Source organism: Cricetulus griseus, chromosome 5, assembly GCF_003668045.3.
Source record: "Cricetulus griseus strain 17A/GY chromosome 5, alternate assembly CriGri-PICRH-1.0, whole genome shotgun sequence".
Lineage (NCBI taxonomy): Eukaryota > Metazoa > Chordata > Mammalia > Rodentia > Cricetidae > Cricetulus > Cricetulus griseus.
The window spans coordinates 19,764,511-19,785,047 of NC_048598.1; the positions used below are offsets into that span (position 1 = coordinate 19,764,511).

The 20,537-nt window shown below is 39.1% G+C and overlaps 1 protein-coding gene across 1 annotated transcript; it reads right to left on the bottom strand.

Annotated features, from left to right (window-relative positions):
- Nucleotides 1-19,389: 19,389 nt before the first annotated feature.
- On the bottom strand, nt 19,390-20,328 carry LOC107977056 (olfactory receptor 10J3-like). Its single transcript, XM_027418934.2, has one exon. It carries the CDS (start codon nt 20,326-20,328, stop codon nt 19,390-19,392), a length of 939 nt encoding a protein of 312 aa, XP_027274735.1.
- Nucleotides 20,329-20,537: the final 209 nt, after the last annotated feature.

The following is a 20,537-nucleotide window of genomic DNA, read 5'->3' on the forward strand; positions in this document are numbered from 1 at the left end:
CTACCCTGGGCAAGGCTGGGGATGCCAGAGTCTCAAGACTCAGCTACTGGAGAAATGCTCAGTCTTCCTCTTTGAGCTACCTTTCCTCTGGGACTTAAACTAGGCCCATGGGATTGAGAACACAGATGGAGACAAGAAACCAAATAGATCAAAATTAAAAGAGATTTGTAGAAATAGTCTAGCTTCAGTTTCTTGATCATGTGATTATTGAGTCACGTGTTAGTCCCCCTTTAACTTTTATGTAATTTCCTCCACCAATTTCAACAGCGATTGTGCTAGGTTTCTATTCCATTAACAGTGCACAAGGTTTTCATTCACTCAAATATTTTCTAACACTTGTATATATTAATATTTGTTTACTATTTTCACAAATTCATAAAAACTTATAATTTATTTTATATACACCTTAACTTTTAGGATGTGGCATCTAATTGTATATTTTAATTCTATTTTTTAAATAATTAGTGATGTCAACTAACTTTTTGTTTGCTTACTTAAATTCAACCATGACCCTAAAATGTTATCTTTACTTTCATGTTTAATATAAAGCCATACACAATAGCTAACTTACAGAAACAACATGGCAGTCTGTAGACAAAAAATGACTAAAGAAAACTGACATTTGAAACAGGTTGCTGTTGGTACACATCTTTAATCCCAGCACTTGGGAGCCAGAGGCAGGCTAATATCTGAGTTCCAGAACAGCCAGGTCTACACAGAGAAACCCTGTCTGAAAAAAAAAAAAACACAATACCCAATCCCCCACCAAACCACAAAACAATTGGCATTTATGTAATATGGTGTAGTTCATTCTGAAAGGAAGGAATTCTGAAAGTTGCAGCAATGAGGAGTCATCTAGAGCTTATCATGAAAGCCAAATAAGCAAGACAAGAGGTGAACAATTTTTGGGTGTTACTTAAAATATTCAAAATAACATAGATTAAATTTGCATTATCAGTAATTATCAGTAGCTGGAGAAGGGGAATGGGGAATTGTTTAAAAACTAAAACATTTCAGCATGTAATATGAATTACTTCTTAAGATTTTCTATATAGCATAATGGCTATGTTAATAACATGGTACTATAAATTTTAAGCATTTTGAGAGGGTAGAACACACAATAAAGTATCAAGAGTCTCTAGGGAATGTTTGAAGCTCTGTTTTTCATATTTGTGGTGTCCACACTTAACTGCTATATTTGTTCATACTCATGGTATATTGCATAGCAAGGATGCTCCAGGATAATTGCCTTAAGAAATAAAGAAACAGTGCCAGCAAAATGACCCAGTGATGAAATTCCAAGTCTGAAGACTTGGTCCCAGTACCCACATAGTGGAACTCCCAGAAGTTGTCCTTTGGTATCTACATGGATACCATCATGTTCATGTATGCATTGTACATGGACACACATACACACACACACACACACACACACACACACACACACACACACACACACGTAAAAATGAGATAACTGTTTCTAAATAAACAACTGTTTGACCACTAGAGAAATGGGGCTAGGTCAAAAGCAAGTATGACATTGAATGTGATAAGCTGTATTTAGACACCCACAGCTAAACCTTGAACTGAACTGAAATCCAGTTGCAGAGAAGGGTGACTGATGAGCAAAGGGGTCCATACCAGGCTGGTGAAACCCACAGAAAAGCTGACCTGTACAAGGGAGAGCTCTTGGTTCCCAGACTCATAGCTGGGAAACCAGTATGGGACTGATCCAGACCTCCTGAATGTGGGTGTCAGTGAGGAGACCTTGGAAATCTATGGTGCCCCTTGTAGTGATCAGTACTTATCCCTAGCATAGGAATGGACTTTGGGAGCCCATCCTACATGGAGGCATACTCCCTGAGCCTAGACACAAGGGGGTTGGCCTAGGCCTTAACCCAAAGGATATGACAGACTCTGAAGACCTGGTATGGAAGGCCTCATCCTCCCTGGGGAGAAGCAAGAGTATGGGATATGTAGGGTGTTAGTTGGGGGAGCAGAGGAGGAGAGGAGGGAGAGGTACCTGGGATTGACATGTAAAATAATTTTCTTTCTAATAAAAAGAAAAAAAAGAAAAGAAAAAAGAAGAAATTGACCAGTGATTTAGTAAAATATAAAGAAAAAATAAAGATGTATGAAACCAACAGCCTTTCTACATTTTATCATCCAAAATCCTGTACTGCATACATTCCCTAGAGCCCTGGTCTAGTTCTAGACATTGCCTCTTAGCCCTCACACCTGCCTACCCATGTCATCCTCAAGATCATAAAGAGAAGCAGAGCCACCGCCTCAGCCTCATTTTCCTATAGAACCGGTAAGAACTGTTCTCTGACATCATGAAATGGCTTCAGAGTGTTTCAATACCTGTACTCTGTTCTAGCTAAAGGAAGGAAAGGGGATAAAATGAGCTGAGGATCTTTGACAAGGAGAGAATAGGCTTTCCTGTGTAGAAACAATGAGAAAATCCATTTAAACAAAGAAGGAACTGAACTCCTATGATTTGCTTTATTTCTGCACATCCCACACAATATCAGGGAAAGAAAAGAAACTGGACCATCTACCTTTTGTCTTCCCCAAGGTGAAGCCAGAACAGACTATAATAATAGAGCAGAAATACACTCCCATCTGAGAGTCCATTGAATTGCTTCTCTCCCCTTTCATAATGTCCTGGGGCACAGTTTTCTGAAACAGCCCCATCTTCTCTCTCCCTACTTCCTGCGAGCACCCAACACCTGATGCCCATCATCCTCCCCGAATCACTGCAACTGTTTCTAAACCCATTTTCCACATTTCAGTTAAGTTGATGGTTGTCCACACTTCTGCCTGAATGTGGTAATCATGTTTTCATGAAAAACTACTCATTGGACACTCTTGCATAAATTCCTTCAATCACTTCAAAGTTTTAACCACAATGTTCAAATTTCACTTGCAAACTGATTATAGTAATAAAGCACAGGGATGCCATGAATTAAACAGGCTCGATGCAGGTGAAGAATTTGATCTGTTGCTTGACATACATGAAGCCAGTAATAGATAGTTGTTTTATTAGTAGTTATTCTTTTTCTGTTTGACAACTTAGCCAGTTGAAACTCAATCACACCTCTCTGTACTTGTAAATAATTCTTTGAATACTTCAAACCTGATTTTATAAATTTTCTAATTTCCCCTTTTCATTCTCCTTTGAAATCTTTCTGGAGGTGCATCTAGCAGAATCACAAATAGCTACTTGAACTGTCCCAACACGGGTATGGATTAGGTGAAACACAATTTTCAGTTTTATTTCTAACAACATCTTTATGGTGCCCCAAATTTTACTTCTTCCTGGGGTCATAGTGGCTGTTCATCCAACCAGTATAACTGGGAACAGTAGGCAGTTTCATCAAGATCCTTGCCTGGTATGCAACTGATAATTTGGAGGCAACTCCTTTACAATAGGTTTCCATTATACCTGTATACATTGAAATTCATGCCCATTATTCTTGGCACTTAATTTCATTTCAGCAAATAAAAGACTTTTTTTCAGACCTGTAGGTTTATGCTCATGATCTGGAATGTTTTTTCCCTTCCTTCTCCAGTCCACTTATTCAAAGTTAATAACAGTCTAAAAATGTCTCTCTGGTTACCATTATGTAAGAGACTCTTTAAGAGAGAGGAGTGGGTAAATTAGAGATATTGACAATAGTAGAGCCCCTCCCCTAGGCTTTGTATATGTATGTAAGGAGGACAGGATGAGAAGTGGTAAAGTAAGGAAGTGACAATTGGATGGAAAGCACAAGATTCAAAGAATGCTTTTGTTTAGAGGGCTTTTATTTTACCTCTCTTTTTCTATTAGGTAGATGGCAAAAAAGGTGGTACAAAGTCTTATCTCTGGATAATAATGGATAAGTGTATTGTTTATATTGTTTAAGGGAAGGGAATATACTTATTTTTGCACTTTCTGAATGTTTCAACAATTCCCTTTGCATTTTAGTTAGCTGAAACCAAATTTTGCTTGGTTATCATCAGGAAAATCATGTATGTAATAGCACATGTATTCAATGGTTAAAAAAGTATAAGTATATTAATAGTGGAAGAGAAACATGGTCAAGATGGTCATTGTACTCATGGAGTTTGCATTCTTGAACTGCTTTGGATACCAGACTTAATACAAAACCCTTCAAGTATTTTATGCATTATATTAATATGTATTTCCAGATAGATCCATAGAGCCCTTATGAAAGGCCATGTTCTCCTTCGCCTATAGACTGCCACTGGGATGGATGTGTGTGACAACTGAGTATCTCTTGTAACTGTTCCCCCTCTTAACAGAAAATAAAGTGCCAGGCAGTGTTGATGAAGACTTTAATTCCAGCACTAACTAGGGAGGCAGAGTCAGGTGGACGGATCTCTGTTAGTTTAAGACCAGCCTGGGGTCTACAGAGCCAGTTCCAGGACAGGCTCCAGAGCTTCACAGAGAAACCTTGTCTCAAAAAACCCAAAAGAGAAAGAGAGAGAAAGAGAGAATAAAGTAAAACTCACCAGGCGTTAGCTTCTTATATCTTCTAGAGAGTTGTGTTCAAGCCTGAGCCCCACCCATCACTCTGGAATTTTTATTATCTATAATAACATAGATTTTTTCTAATAAATACAAAAGTTTCCCAAGGTTTTTGTCAAGGATCTTTTAAAAATTATTTAAAGCCTACCAATTACTTAACTTTAAATTAGTTATCAAAACAATTATATTTTACCAAAATACAGTTTTGTCACAGAGTTATCAATGTTTTAGGAGCAAGATTTGTTGGCACTCTGACAAACTTCCAAGAAGCCACACCTAAAAGTGGCTACTTCAGTGGAGAGAAACAATGCCAGTCATCCTGTGTATGAGACCAAAACAAAAGACAAAGAAAGTCTAAGTTTTTTCAGATTTTCTAGTTCTACCCACAGTAAGCTTGTTTGTCAGTCACAAAGCAGTATGGGAGGAGGGTAATGAACTACTAAACTTCTGTTAGTATCCTGGGTATTTTACTCCCAAATAACACTTTTTTAAACTCCCTAATGATTAATAGAAGAAAACAGGATATGAACAAGACAGTGCCTTGAGACCTCATTACTGAGGCATCTCATTATCTAATTCTGACATTCATGCTTGGGAGAGCTGATTGAAGTATTAGGAGCTATCTCGCTGGATAAAAGGTTAATTTTGCATCTTGGAGTGGGCCAGGGTCCTGTTGGGATCTAGGCTATATTTTCTGTCCATTTCTCCAGTGCCAACAGAAGGGATCATAAGGCCTGATATATTCTAAGAAGAGAGCAGAAGCAGCTGTCAAGCAGAGTTTGAGAAGGCTCTTTCTTCACACTCAGACATACACAGGAATGATTTCTGGTACTTTTGACACTTGAAGCCAGTTTAAAGTGTCTAGGTGGAATCTTCAACCCTGTCCCAGAATCTGTTGTCTCTAAAGTGATATTTGTCACCTCTGTTCCAATCACCTTACACTCTACACTCATTCTCAAGCCTTAGCTCAAGTTAGTTCCAAACCTCAGCTTCACTGGGTATCCTTGATACTCCCTAATCAATTGATTTCCCATAGCCCAAATAGGAGTCAATACTCATCTGTAAGTTTTTTTGGGGGGGTGGTTTGAGACAGTGTTTCTCTGTAGCTTTGGAGCCTGTCCTGAAACTAGCTCTGTAGATGAGGCTGGCCTCAAACTCACAGAGATCAGCCTGCCTCTGCTTCCCTAGTGCTGGGATTAAAGGCATACACTGCAACCACCATCTGGCTTCATCTACAATTTTAAAATACACAAAAATCAGGACTCATTTTCACATTTGTGAGGCAATTTGGAGTCCATCACATTCATGTTTGTTCTCTCAGTATTCTTAGAATTGGGTCATTCAAGCAATAATTACTAAGACTTCTCATAGGTTCTTATGAAGTGCTATATGTAAAGCTATACAGTATACATATACTAACTTATTTTATCCCAACTAAACCCCACTTAGAACATAACTATACCTGTCTTCCATGCTTCTATAACATAATCTTCTTTTCTTTATGGCATTGACTGGTTAATTAAGAAATCAGCATTAAACACAAGACACCTAAGATATCTGACCTCATAGTTTTGAGATACACACACACACACACACACACACACACACACACACACACACACACACTGATTTGAAGTTGTTTTCAATGTTAGTGGAATTGCCAGGGATAACAAACTAAGAAGTCACTTTTTAATAGGGAAGAGAGGATTGGAGGACTGATTCACTTTCCATAGAATATATTTTCTGTTGAGTAGGCAAATGTTTAAAAAGATGAATTTTCTCATCCATTTGTTTGTTTGTTCATCTCTCAGTGATGATATCATAAAATAAAAGAATTCTGATTGTCTGCCAGATTTTGTCTCCCACTCTGAGTTCTTCACATTTTTTGTCACCTCATACTAACACCTGAAGAGTGTGAGTGTGTGTGTGTGTGTGTGTGTGTGTGTGTGTGTGTGTGTGTGTGTGTGTTTAAGAAACTGAGTTCAAGTGAAAGAATTAGAGTCATTGATTCTTTACCAGGATTCTTTTCAGCCTTCCACTCTCCATTGCTTTATATAATCATTTCGACTATGTGTCTAAAACAATGCTATCATCACTAAGTGATATGGATATAATTAAATTCTTTAAGAATCAAGCATTTAGAAAGAAAGGATAAAATAAATGTGTTAGTCTGACATTCAACTTTTGTGGTCTCTTTTTATTTTAATTAGAAAGAAGATTATTTTATAGGTCAATCCCAGGTCCCTCTTCTGCCCCCCAACTAACACTTTACCTATCCCATATCCTTTCTGCTCCCCAGGGAAGGTGAGGCCTTCTGTAGGGGGTCTTCAGAGTCTGTCATATCCTTTGGGATAGGACCTAGGCCCACCCCCTTTTGTCTAGGCTCAGGGAGTATGCCTCCATGTAGGATGGGCTCCCAAAGTCCATTCCTATGCTAGGGATAAGCACTGATCCACTACAAGGGGCACCATAGATTTCCAAGGTCTCTTCAATGTCACCCATGTTCAGGGGGTCTGGATCAGTCCCATACTGGTTTCCCAGCTATGAGTCTTGGAACCAAGAGGTCTCCCTTGTTCAGGTCAGCTGTTTCTGTGGGTTTCACCAGCCTGGTATGGACACCTTTGCTCATTAGTCCTCCTTCTCTGCAACTGGATTTTAGTTCAGTTCAAGGTTTAGCTGTGGCTGTCTGCTGCTGCTTCCACCAGCTGCTGGATGAAGGCTATAGGATGACATATAAGTTAGTCCTCAATCTCATTATCAGGGGAGGTCATTTAAGGTAACCTCTCCTCTGTTGCTTAGATTGTTAGTTGGTGTCATCTTATGTGGTCTCTTTAGGGATCTGTCATTTGTTGTTTGTAGTCTTTGGTCAAAAGAACGTATAAAATAAGCAGAGCATCTGCAATCACCTTATGCACTTATACATGAAAGAGTGAGTGGAAATAAATTAACCCTCACAAAGATTGAAACTAGATCTAAATTTACTTAGTCCCTGGTTAGATGAAAATGATCTTGTCCCTACTACCACCTGCCAGGGAGTACAATAATATCCCTACTACAGGAAGATAATGTAATCTAGAGCTTCAATTTGTCTTTATAATTTATTCATGTAAATCAGGAATAAGCAACTATGGCCTGCCAGCTGATGTGACCACCATCTGTTTTTGTACATACTACAAGATGTAAAAAAAAATGCTCAGAATTTAAAATCAATTAAAAATAAACAAATGGAAAGATATTTTTTAAAAAGTATGTTATATTTAATTTTATTAACCATACAATAAAACATATTTTAATTTATAAATTATCTATAGCTATTTTGGGTTACTTTTGCAAAATTTAATGCAACAGAGATTACGGTCCAAAACCTTAAATTATTTATCATTTGGCCCTTATCAGGGAAAAATATTGACTACTGATAGAGTGTTTAGGATGCAATGGACCTGTATAGATGCATCAGGAGAAATGAACAAAGAGATAAAGTCAAGAAGAAGGCAAAGCACACAGTAGGGACAGACAAATGAAAATTACTCCATGGATTCGATAAGATACAACATTAAGATGACTCCAAATGATGCAAATCCATCCAAAGATGATCCACCTGTGTATCATCATACTTTGGACAGAATGGGACTTGCCACTTACAAATATAATATAGCAAAGATGACAGGATGTCAATTACATGCTAGAATGCATTATATAGAGATTTGACTTATCATTATACATTTTATACAAAGGTATGTACAGTTAAAGACATGAAAAGTTTTTAAAAGTTAAAGGTCCATGTAACCAGACAGGAGAAAGTCATTCTTCCTTCTGTGGCTTTGAAGAAGTAAGATTTTGTGTTTTAACAATGCCTATTAGTGGATTATGTACAAAACACCTGAGTAATTTCTGTAAACATAACACTCAAAATTGACAACCAGAAAGAAAAGCAACTTCAGTCCTCTAATCACATGGAATTAAATTCTTTCAACAAACTTTGGAAGTGCTCACCATTCTGCAGCAATGGCCTCACCCCTGTAAACACTCTGTGGGTCCCTGAGACTTTGAGAAGAAGACCCAAAAAGATGGTGCTCAGATAGCTGAGTAAGAAAACAGGTCAAAACTGTATGTTGTTTTAAGGTACTGAGTTTGATATGAAGCAATAGAAAACTACTCTGATCAGTATTGGATATAAGAAAATATAGCCTATAATTGAATATTTTAAACTGAGGATGGGAAATAGAAATGTGTCGAAGGACATCTTCAACATGGTGAAAGAAAATAGCTGCTGTATGGGAGTTCCAAACTCAAGGAACTACCCATTAAAAAGGAACCAAAATTAGTTATTGAATTTGTATCACATCTTTATACAACTTAGAAAAGTCCAGCAAATCATATTAATGGGAACTCTCATATATCTGAGTACACTTTGGGATTATTTTCCAATTTACAGTGCCAGCAAAATGACCCAGTGATGAAATTCCAAGTCTGAAGACTTGGTCCCAGTACCCACATAGTGGAACTCCCAGAAGTTGTCCTTTGGTATCTACATGGATACCATCATGTTCATGTATGCATTGTACATGGACACACACACACACACACACACACACACACACACACACACACACACACACACACGTAAAAATGAGATAACTGTTTCTAAATAAACAACTGTTTGACCACTAGAGAAATGGGGCTAGGTCAAAAGCAAGTATGACATTGAATGTGATAAGCTGTATTTAGACACCCACAGCTAAACCTTCAACTGAACTGAAATCCAGTTGCAGAGAAGGGTGACTGATGAGCAAAGGGGTCCATACCAGGCTGGTGAAACCCACACATACATACACACACACACACACACACACACACACACACACACACACACACACACACAAACCACCACAATCAACACTACTACCACCACTACCACCACCACCAAATAACAGAAATTAACAGGCAGCAGTCATGAATACCTCTCAATACCAATGGAGCCAATTTGCCAATAAAAAGACACAGGTTATTGCTCCTCCACATTTCAGCTAAGATCAAGAATAAAAAGAGAGAGGCTAACAGGATGTATACAAAGCAGGAACCATCCTGCTACATATAAGAAGCACACCTCAACATCAAATACAGACATTATCTCAGAGTAAAGGGTTGGAAATCAAATGGACCAAAGAAGCAAGCTGGTGTAGCTAGCATAATATCTAACAAGATAGACTTCAAGCCAAAAATTAATCAAAAGAGATGGAGAAGAACATTTCATATTCCTCAAAGGACAAATCCACCAATTCTGAACATTGATTCACCAAATACAATGGCACCCACAGTTATAAAACAAACATTACTAAAGTTTAGATCACATATCAAACCCACACATTAATAGTGGGGGACTTCAACACCCCACTTTCACCATTGGACAGGTTGTTCTAACAGAAACTAAATAGAGAAATAATGGAAATAGCCGATGTTATGACTCAAATGGACCTAACAGATATCTTCAGAATGTTTTGTCCAAACACCAAAGAATATACCTTCTTCCCAGCATCTCATGGAACCTTCTTCAAAATTGACCACATAGTCTGAAACAAGGCAAGTCTTAAAAGATACAACAATTGGAATAACCCTGTGTATCTTCATCAGATCCCCATGGATTAAAGTTGTAGTTCAACAACAACACAAACTACAGAAAGCCTACAAACTAATGAAAACTGAACAATGCTAAACTGAATTACCACTGTGTAAAGAAAAATGAAGAAAGAAATTAAAGACTTCCTAGAAATCAAAGAAAATGAATGCACAACATACCCAAATTTATGGGACACAATGAAAAAGAAAAGTCCATAACACTAAGTGCCTTCATAAAGAATTTGGAAAAAAATTATACTAGGGACTTAACACCACACCTGAAAACCCTAGAACCAAAAGGAGTAGATTGCAAGAAATAATCAAACTGAGAACTGAAATCAATGAAATAGAAATAGAGAGAACATTACAAAGAATCAATGGAACAAAGAATTGGTTCTTTGAGAAAATCAACAAGAAAGACAAATCCTTATGCAAACTAACTAAAAGGAAGAGAGACAGAATATCCAAATTCACAAAATCATAAATGAAAAGGGGTGCCTAACAACAGACACTTAGGAAACCCAGACACCATTAGATCATACTTCAAAAGCCTCTACTCCAAAAAAAAAGAAAGAAAATCTAAAAGAATGGACAAATTTCTTGAAAGATACCATATACCAAAATTAAATCAAGACCAGATAAACAATTTAAACAGACCTAAGGAAATAGAAAGAGTCATTAAAAGTCTCCCGAGCAAGAAAAACTCAGGGTCATATGGTTTCAGTGCAGAATTCTATCAGACTTTCAAAGAAGAGCTAATGCTGGTATAGAAGCAGAAGAAACATTGCCAAATTCTTTTTATGCACCCACAGTTACCCTGATACCCAAACCACACCAAGATACAACAAAGAAAGAGAATTACAGACCAATTTCCCTCATGAACATTGATACAAAAATACTCATAAAATGTTGGCAAACCAAATCCAAGAACACATCAAAAATATCATCCACCATGATTAATTGGGTTTCATCCCTGAGATGCAGCAATAATGGTTCAGCATACTAAAATCTGTCACTGTAATCCACCAATCCACAAGCTGAAAGAAAAAACCCACACGATCATCTCATTAAATGTTGAAAAAGCCTTTGACAAAAATCCAACACCTCTTCATGATAAAAGTCTTGGATACATGTAACATACCTAAATATAATAAAAGCAATATACAGCAAGCCAACAGTCAGTATCAAATTAGAGAGAAACTCAAAGCAATTCCACTAAAGTCAGGAATAAGACAAGGCTGTCTACTCATTCCATATCTCCCTTGTGGCCAATAGAAGAAAAATTCCATAGTCAGTCACCTGATGAGCATGTTTAGAAATTGAGCCCGTTGGAAAGAGGATGTGATCACTGCTAGTTGTTATTAAGTGGGAAATGAAGAGAAAAGGAACACTCTTTTGAACCCACATGTAACACTTCCTGATGATCTTGGCAGAGGCAATTAGAAACTCAAATCCCTGGATGACCAAGAGAGCTGAGCTGTCTTCCAGCCTTTGGTTACCTGCCTAGCTCTAGGCAGTTACTTACCAAGTCCATGTTCCCACTGATGTCCAACTGTGAGATCCCCACTTTAAAGTTGCATTCTGCTGTTGTATCCAGGGATACCATACACTTCTCTGTCTTAGTGAGGCTTTCTAATGCTGTGATGACCAAAAGCAAGTTGGAGAGAAAGGGTATATTTAGCTTATGCTTCCACATAACTGTTCATCATCAAAGGAGTCAGGACCGGAACTCAAGCAGGGCAGAGTCCTAGAGTCCGGAGCTGGTGCAGAGGCCATGGAGGAGTGTTGCTTTCTTACTTGCCTCTCATGAATTTCTCAGTCTGCTTTCTTGTAGAACTCAGGATCTTATGGAGGCATTTTCTTAATTTCAGTTCCCTCCTCTCAGATGACTTCAGCTTACATTCAGTTGACATAAAACTATCTGGCATAATTGACTTCTTGTTAACTTGATATACAAACACATCACTATTAAGCCATGACCTTTTTCATTCATCCCAAAGATTTCGCATTGAATATGAATAACTTTAAAATCCCCCAATCATTATAAATTCAAATTCATTAAAAGTCCAATCTCTTTAAAATAGCCAATCTCTTTTATTTTATTTTTATTCATCATTTTTATTGCTTTATATACCAAAGACAGTTTCCCCACCCTTCTCTCCTGTTCCCTCCTCTCACCTCCCTCCTACCCTCCCAGCCACTCCTTCTCTGTCTCCATTCAGATGGGGTAAGACCTCTCATGAGAATCAAGAAAGCATGGCACATCAAGTCGAGACAGGACCAAGCTCTTCCCCACCCCGGCCCCACGTCAAGGCTGAGCAAGGCTTCCCACCACAAGGGATATGTTCCAAAGAGCCAGCTCATGCATCAGGGACAGGTTCTAGATGCTCTGTAACCCAAGAATGGATAAAGAAAATGTGATATATCTACACAATGGAATATTACTCAGCAGGGGAAAAACAAGGATATCATGACATTCACAGGCAAATGGATGGAACTAGAAAAAAAAACATTCTGTGTGAGGTAACTGTGACCCAGAAAGACAAACACTGTATGTATTCACCCATAAATGCATATTAGATGTAAAGCAAAGGATAACCAGGTGTGGTGATAAGTTATTTATGATTTAATAAAGTCGCTGGAGATCAAAGCTAGGCACAGCCATAGAGCCAGGCAATGGTGATACACACCTTTAATTCCCTCAACCACACTAGTTAGCTATAGAAGCTGGAGAGTGGTGGCACATACTTTTAATCCTAGGACTCAGGAGACAAAGACAGATGAGTTCAAGGCTGTGAGTTCAAGGCTACCTAAGGTTACATTTGCGTCAATCAGTCTAAAAGGAAACAGCTCACACAAAGCAGATCTCAGCACTTGTCGTCCCATGTCTTTAATCCCAATTTTGGAGAGGTATACAAGATAGGAGCAGGGCATTCAGTATTCAGCCTCAGAGATTTTTCTCCAGCCACTCTGAGGATAGGGACAGCCCTTTCAGCCTGAGGTAGAGGTAAGAAATAATGGCCATATGCTTTGCTTTTTTAATCTTCAGCTTGAATCTTAATATCAGCCCTGGATTTATATTATTCATATTACACAGGCTACATTACTCAGCCCCAGAGAAGCTAGGTAACCAGAAGGATCCTAAGAGGGATACTTGGATCTTCCTGGGAAGAGGAAATAGATGAGATTTCCTGGGTAAACTGAGTATGGGGGGAAGGGAAGATGAGGGATCAGGATGGTCCAGTTAGGGGTGAGACACAGGGGGAGAGTAATGAAAGAGATATCTTGATAGAGGGAGCCATTACAGGGCTAGGATAAACCCGGTGCCAGGTAAACTCCCAGGAACCCACAAGGAGGATCCAGTTAAGGCTACTAGCAATAGTGGAGAGGGTACCTGTGATGGGGAATGTACTACTGTGTATGTTTATCTTATTGATTATTGAATAAAAAACTGTTTGGCCAATGAGACAGCAAGTTAGACGGAACTAGGAGTCAAAGAGGATTCTGGGAAATGTAGTAGAGAAGTGCTGATCCAGGCAGGAAGTTACATAGCAAGGAGACTCATATTTAAGCGAAAGAGAAACAGGAAGGGCTCTCTCTTTCCCCTTGGCTCCTGCTCCAGCGGCACGATGTGATTCACCAGCAAGGAGGGATGCCAATAAGGCATCCAATAAGATAAGTCCCATAAAATATATAGATGTATGGTAATTGAGACTGAGCTAACAAATGAGAATCCTAGTCATTGGCCAAGCAGCTTTGTAACTAATACAAGTCTCTCTGTGTATTCATTTGGGCCTAACTCGGGTGGGCGGCTGGCATAAAGCTCGCACGTGGCTTTTGGCAGAAAGATTTATAGTAACATACCTGAACTGACCTTCCCCTATAATTAGATTGGTGACTACCCTAATTATCACCACAGAGCCTTCACACAGTACCTGATGGAAGCAGATGCAGAGATCCACACCCAATCATTTGGCCGAGCTCTGGGAGTTCAACTGAAGAGAGGGTGGAGGGATCACATGAGCAAAGGGATCAAGATGCTGATGGAGAAACCCAGAGACAGCTGACCTGAACTTGTGGGAGCTCATGGATTCTGGGCAGTCAGCTAGGGAGCCAGCATAGGAATGACTTAGGTTCTCTGCACCTGGGTGACAGTTGTATAGCTTGGTCTTTTGTGGGGCTCCTAACAGTGGAACCAGGACCTGTCCTTGATGTATGAGCTAGCTCTTTGGAGCCAATCTCTTTTGAAACCCAAAGTCTTCTAAAATACAATAAAAAAAAGACTTTCTTACTTCAAGAGAGAAGAACCAGGGCACACATACACAATCAAATTAAAGCAAACCAACCTCCAAAATTTTAAACAACTCAAGAACCAGGGTCTGAGATTCACTCATGATATTCTTGTCTTTTCCAAGGGGCTTGGGCTACTTTGCCATCTTTGCCCACTGCAACACACAGCTTGATTTCTAGGCTCTAGGTGGCTCCACTCCACTGCTACTGCTGTCCTTGGTGGTCATCGCACGGTCCTGATATCTCCAAAGTACTGGGGTCTTCTGCTACAACTGGCTGCAGTTTCAACAATAGCCTATCATATGTTCTATCCATGGTGATAAGTCTTAGCATCTCTGCATGACACCTCTAGTCCTGGGTCTTTAACTACCACTGAGGCTGCACCTTCCTTCCCCAGTGGCCTCTCTTGGCCTCCCACAGAGCCAAGCTTCAGCTGTTCTCCATGACCCTTTCATGCCTTCGAAACCAGTAGCACCTGGGTGACTCCTACACTACCAAGCTCAGCTGCCAGTACAAGGTACAACATTGGCCACCCCTGGAACACAGCTACTGTGTGCTTACACTCAGGAAACACTTCCCAGAAGATTTCACCCCAATGATGCTCCTCCTCCTTTTTTGTTTTATCAAGACAGGGTTTCTCTGGAGCTTTGGAGCCTATCCTGGCACTTGCTCTGTAGACAAGGGTGGCCTCAAACTCACAGAGATCCACCTGCCTCTGCCCCCCCCCCAGTGTTGGGATTAAAGGCATCAGCCACCAATGATGCTTTTCTTAATAATTGCTAATTTCTCAGTTCTAGCAGACCAGGATTGGGTATCCCTGAAAAGCAAAGGTCTTACTTTAGTAGTTCTGGTATCTTGTCAATCACAGCTCATTCTCCAGACATAGCTAATCAGAACCACATCTTAATTCAAAAATAACAAAAGGCTCTAATAGAGTCTTTAAACTGCCCTCTGAAACTTTATATATCAGGCCTCCATCATCTGCATTGCCCTCAACATTCTTTCCAGCCCCCACAGAACATCTCAATAAGCACTGAACAGTCAACAGTTTTTCTTACACAAAATTCTAAAGTTCTCCCCAAATCTTCTCCAAAACAACACAGTCAGGTCTGTCACAGCAATCCCCACTCCCAGACCAACTTGTCTTTGTTAGAGTTTCTACTGGTGTCATGAAATACCACAACCAAAAGCTAGATGGGGAAGAGAGTGTCAAGTTGATACAAAACTATCCCACATATTCACTTACATAGTTTGCAACATGTGCTTTTTCTTTCTCAAACACTGGAAAGGCATAGGCACACTTTGAATATGTTTCATTATTGCTGATTTCCAGCACACCACTATGATTGAAGCTTTCCTACTGGAGGGCAGAGACACAAGACTGCAGTGAAAATAAATTGTTCATGAAGAATTATAAAAAGACAAAAAAGAAAAAAGAAAAAGACTTCTTGATCCCGAAGGAAAAATCAGACTTTTATTTCTAACCAGTTTTTTTTTCCCAAAAAGATAATACTGTGTTGCTGACAACTAAATTGAGTCACAGTGAATTTAGCTCAATAAACATGATGGAATCATCTTTTTTTTAAACTTTTCACTACAATATATCATAGCCAAAAATTTGAGCAATTGTCTTATGCCAATCATTGTTCTAGAAATGAAATCCTAAACTGTGCAGGAAGAGGTGCTGGTAATGGGCCATGCTATGGATGTAAATGCATCACGTTTATTGTTGGGTGCTCCCTGCTCCTATACCTCTGTCAGAGAAAAGGAAGAAGGGATGAGAAATAAAACACGTTGAAATGATAGACAGTCACAGCACAAAATCTTAGACTACCTCATAGATGAGCACTCATGCTGGGATGAGAGTAGCTCTTCATATTTATCAAAGAGAGAAAAAATACCCTGAAATAGAAAATCACTGGAGGCTACATGCACCCCAAACCAAGTAGAACCTTAGAGGCTAAGGTTCCTTAGTAAGAATAATTCCTGAAGGGGACTCACTGAGAGCCTCAGCCCAGTGTTCTCTCATCCCTTGAAGAAATCATATGTAAGCCCTGATCGGTACAAGCCGGGGATGTACATCAATATCCAACAGATGACTTCAGAAAAGAGATGGTATTCACCATCAGACTCACACTCAACAGCTTTGAACTAAGTTCACCAGAACTCTGAGGCAAGCATTTTGAATTGTATTTTGACCAATGTCACAGAAGTGAAACCACCATCAGTTCTACAAGCCCAGACACAAAAGGAAAGACATCTTCATTCCAGATCAATTAACTCCATATGCCATTTTAGTTTTGCAAAATGACGTGTGTTTATTTGAATTAGAAGACTCGTTCATTTCTACAGACTTTTTCAATCCCCAGCACCCCATAAGGGATTCATTACTTCTACGGAATCATATCACAGCGTCTGACACATTGTATATCCCACACAAGCTGTTTGAATCTCTGTGTATGTTTGTTCCCCAGAATAGATGACCAGTACAGAGTGCAATGGTGGGAGAGAAGCTCCTTCCTCATGGCAGAGCATCTATTCTCGAATTCCATGATAAACAGAATGGACATTAAATGCTGTATTAAACTCTGCTTTAAAGCAGATATCCCAAAATCTTCCAAAAGTTCACCAAAAAATGTTTAGGAACAACCTATTCTTTTTAGTGCAGTTTTGGACTTCTGTTCATTAATAAATATCATGTAAGTTGTAGTTAAAGTGTTTACATTTTAGCAACTATATTTTTCTAGAGTTCAGGCTCACCCTAAAAAGTGAACTCTATCTTTACTGGACTCCTTTCAACCTCTATCCCAGAGTCCAGAGCTGTAGGATTTCCGTAGCACAGGGCAATAGCAGGATAACCAAGAGGAGAGTCCCAGTCAGGGCCCAGCATTGATAGTGTAACAGAAACCAGAGGCCTCAAACCAGACCAATGACTCTTTGTAATGAACACTTGCAATAAAGATATATGGGCAAAAGCTGTTACTGCATGACACTCTATGTCACACTGCAGCTTCCATGATGGGATTGCCCCCTGCCCCCGTTTTCCTTTTCTTTTTTTCTCTTAAATTTTACTTGTGGGGGCTGCAAGGGCAGAGGGTGGACACACAGGGTGGGAAATGAATGGGATTGAGGTGCATGATGTGAAAGACACAAAGAATAACCAAAAGGAAAGTTTCAAAAGGAAAGAATTTTATATCCTACAAAAAACTTTTGACATTATTATTTCATTATTTAATTACATATTTTCTCTCCTTCCCTCCTCCTCCTGAACATTTCCATGTACCACTCCTTGTTCTCTTCATATTAATGGCCTAGTTTTTTATATGTATATATGCACATATTTATGTAACAGCAATTAACATATATATATGATATACATAGGATATATTTAGGAGTGTATACTATAGGAGTTATTTAGGATTATATACTATATTAATATATAATGCATTGTGTTATATGTATAATATATATTTATTATTTATATTTAATAATATATAATAATATACATATTATATACATATATATTACTAAATATATCCTGTTCAGTCTGGATAATGTTACTTGAATGTATGTGTTCGGGGCTGTACTTTTGGTATTTGATATCCAATTAATGTGCGCTCTGTGAGTTACACTAGTTCCCCAGCTCTCAGCATTCCTGAATTGCCTATTTCTTTGTATAGGGGTGAGGTCTATCGGGATTTCCTTCATCTGCTTTGGCATGTCTAAATTTGTTGTCCTTTTTCAGCTCATGTTTAGGTTCATTTTGGTGAGGCTTTATGTGTGTAGCTTCCGGTATTATCAGGAGACACAGGCTCACAACAAACTTCCTGAACCTTTGGCTCTTAGAATCTTTTTGTACCCTCTCCTGCAATATTTCTTGAGCCTTAGGTGTGCAAGATGTTTTGTAAATGTATTCCCTGTGATTGGGCTCCACATTGCTGTTTACACTATTTACACTAGCTACACATGGAAACCATATACGTGTTCTTCAACTGATAAATGTAGAATGAAAGTGTAGCATATACGTTATGAGACACTATTGATCTTTAAGGAAAAATGATTCATGGACTTTGCAAGTAAATGGATGGAACTAGAAAAGATCATATTCAGTGAGCTAACTTAGGTCTAGAAAGACAAATGTTTTAAGTTCTCTCACATTGGAGTCTCCTAGTTCCAAATCTTCAGATATAAGTGTAGACATCAGCCCTTATCAAGGAAATATTTCTTTGCTGCATACAAAAATCAATACAGAAAACAACTGATCAGAACATGTTCAACTTTTAATATGGCCTCCATTTCAGTCTATGTTCTTGGTTATGAATCTCAGAACTGGGGATAACATATTGTAGGTGACACCTTTACTTACCATGTGTGCACTTGCAATTTGTGGGTCAGTTAGAGCATTCCATATTCTTAGATGGTCCTCCATAGTTTTGAAGTTACCATGATTATAATGCAGTATTAGCAAATTGCAAAACCAGAATGCAGAAGTGTTTTTGAAAGAAAGTTGTGTATGTTCCTGTCTCCTCACTTACTTATCAAAAGAGGTTACAACCTGACACCTTTAACTTCACCAAAAATGTTTTGTCAACATGTGTTAAAAATCATTTGTTCATATCATTTAGAACCCTGATAGACTTTGATTCCTCCTCTTCATTTGTGTAAATGATAAAAAAAACATTGTTAAGATGTGTCTAGTTGCACACAAATGCATATAAAGGCATGGAGGAGAGAGTAGCATAGGTGAACACACTTTTATACTGCAGACTTCCATGTACGTTTAGAGGAGGACGCAGATAAACATTGCTACCCTGGAAGGAAGCTCCTGTTTTATCAATCACTTCACTCTAATTTGCTTTTCTTAACCTTATATATAAAAACATTATTGGAATATCAGAAAAATAAAGTCATACCTATATCATCAAAGGATGTCTTTTAAAAAATTCCTATTAAGAGGAAAGAGGCCTAAGACCTATGGCTTTTCGTAGAGCCTCTTTGACTTCCTTATTTCTCAAACTGTACACCACTGGGTTGAGTAGAGGAGTGATGACGGTGTAGGTCACTGAGATGAGTCTGTCCTGCCCAAGGGAACTCTGGGACTTGGGTTTTAGGTAGATGATTGAGGCACAGCCATAGTGGATGATGACCACAGTGAGGTGGGAGGCACAGGTGGCAAAGGCCTTCTTACGGCCTTCAACTGATGCAATCTTAAGGATAGTGGAAATAATGACAACATAAGATATAAAGACAAGGCCCATTGGTAAAACAAGGACACAGACACTGACAACCAAATTGATGATATCATTGATAGTGGTATCTGTGCAGGCCAGTTTCAGCAGGGGTCTCACATCACAGAAGAAGTGAGCAATAATAAAGCCATCACAGAAAGGTAGGCCAAACACTGATGTAACCTGCACAATAGCCATGCCTAGGCCAATTCCCAGTGACCCACATGCCAAGTAGATACAGGCCTTCTTACCCATGATAACTGAATACCTTAGAGGATTGCAGATGGCCACATAGCGGTCATAACCCATTGCTGTGAGAAGAAAACAGTTGTTGATGCCAAAAGTTAGATAAAAGAAGAGCTGGGTTGCACAGCTTTGGATATCGATGGCCTGGTGAGGAGAAAGGAGACCAGAGAGCATACGAGGAATGATGGCAATAGTATAGAAAGTCTCAGAGATGGAGAGTAAGCTCAGAAAAAAGTACATGGGTGTATGGAGATGACGGTCCAGGCGAATAATAGTCACAATGATCACGTTGCCAGACAGAGTCAGAAGGTACAATGTAAGGAAGACAATGAAGAAGACAAGCCTGTGTTGCCAACCAAAGCTGGAGAAGCCTTCGAAGAGGAACTCAGTCACAAATGTGGAGTTCTTTAGCATTGAGGCAGGTGAAGGCTTCAGGGAACTGGGCAAAGGGAAAAAAGGAATGATGAGCCAAGCACAAAACAGAATAGTCAGGTCCTAGACCCTTAGTAAGTAAGGAGCATGCCCTGTCCAGCCTGGGAGTTAGATACTATTGTCATATGGACTCAACTATTTGTGCCTTGTTCAGTCTTCCTCTGTGCCCACCCTCTTCTTTGGAAATGCAG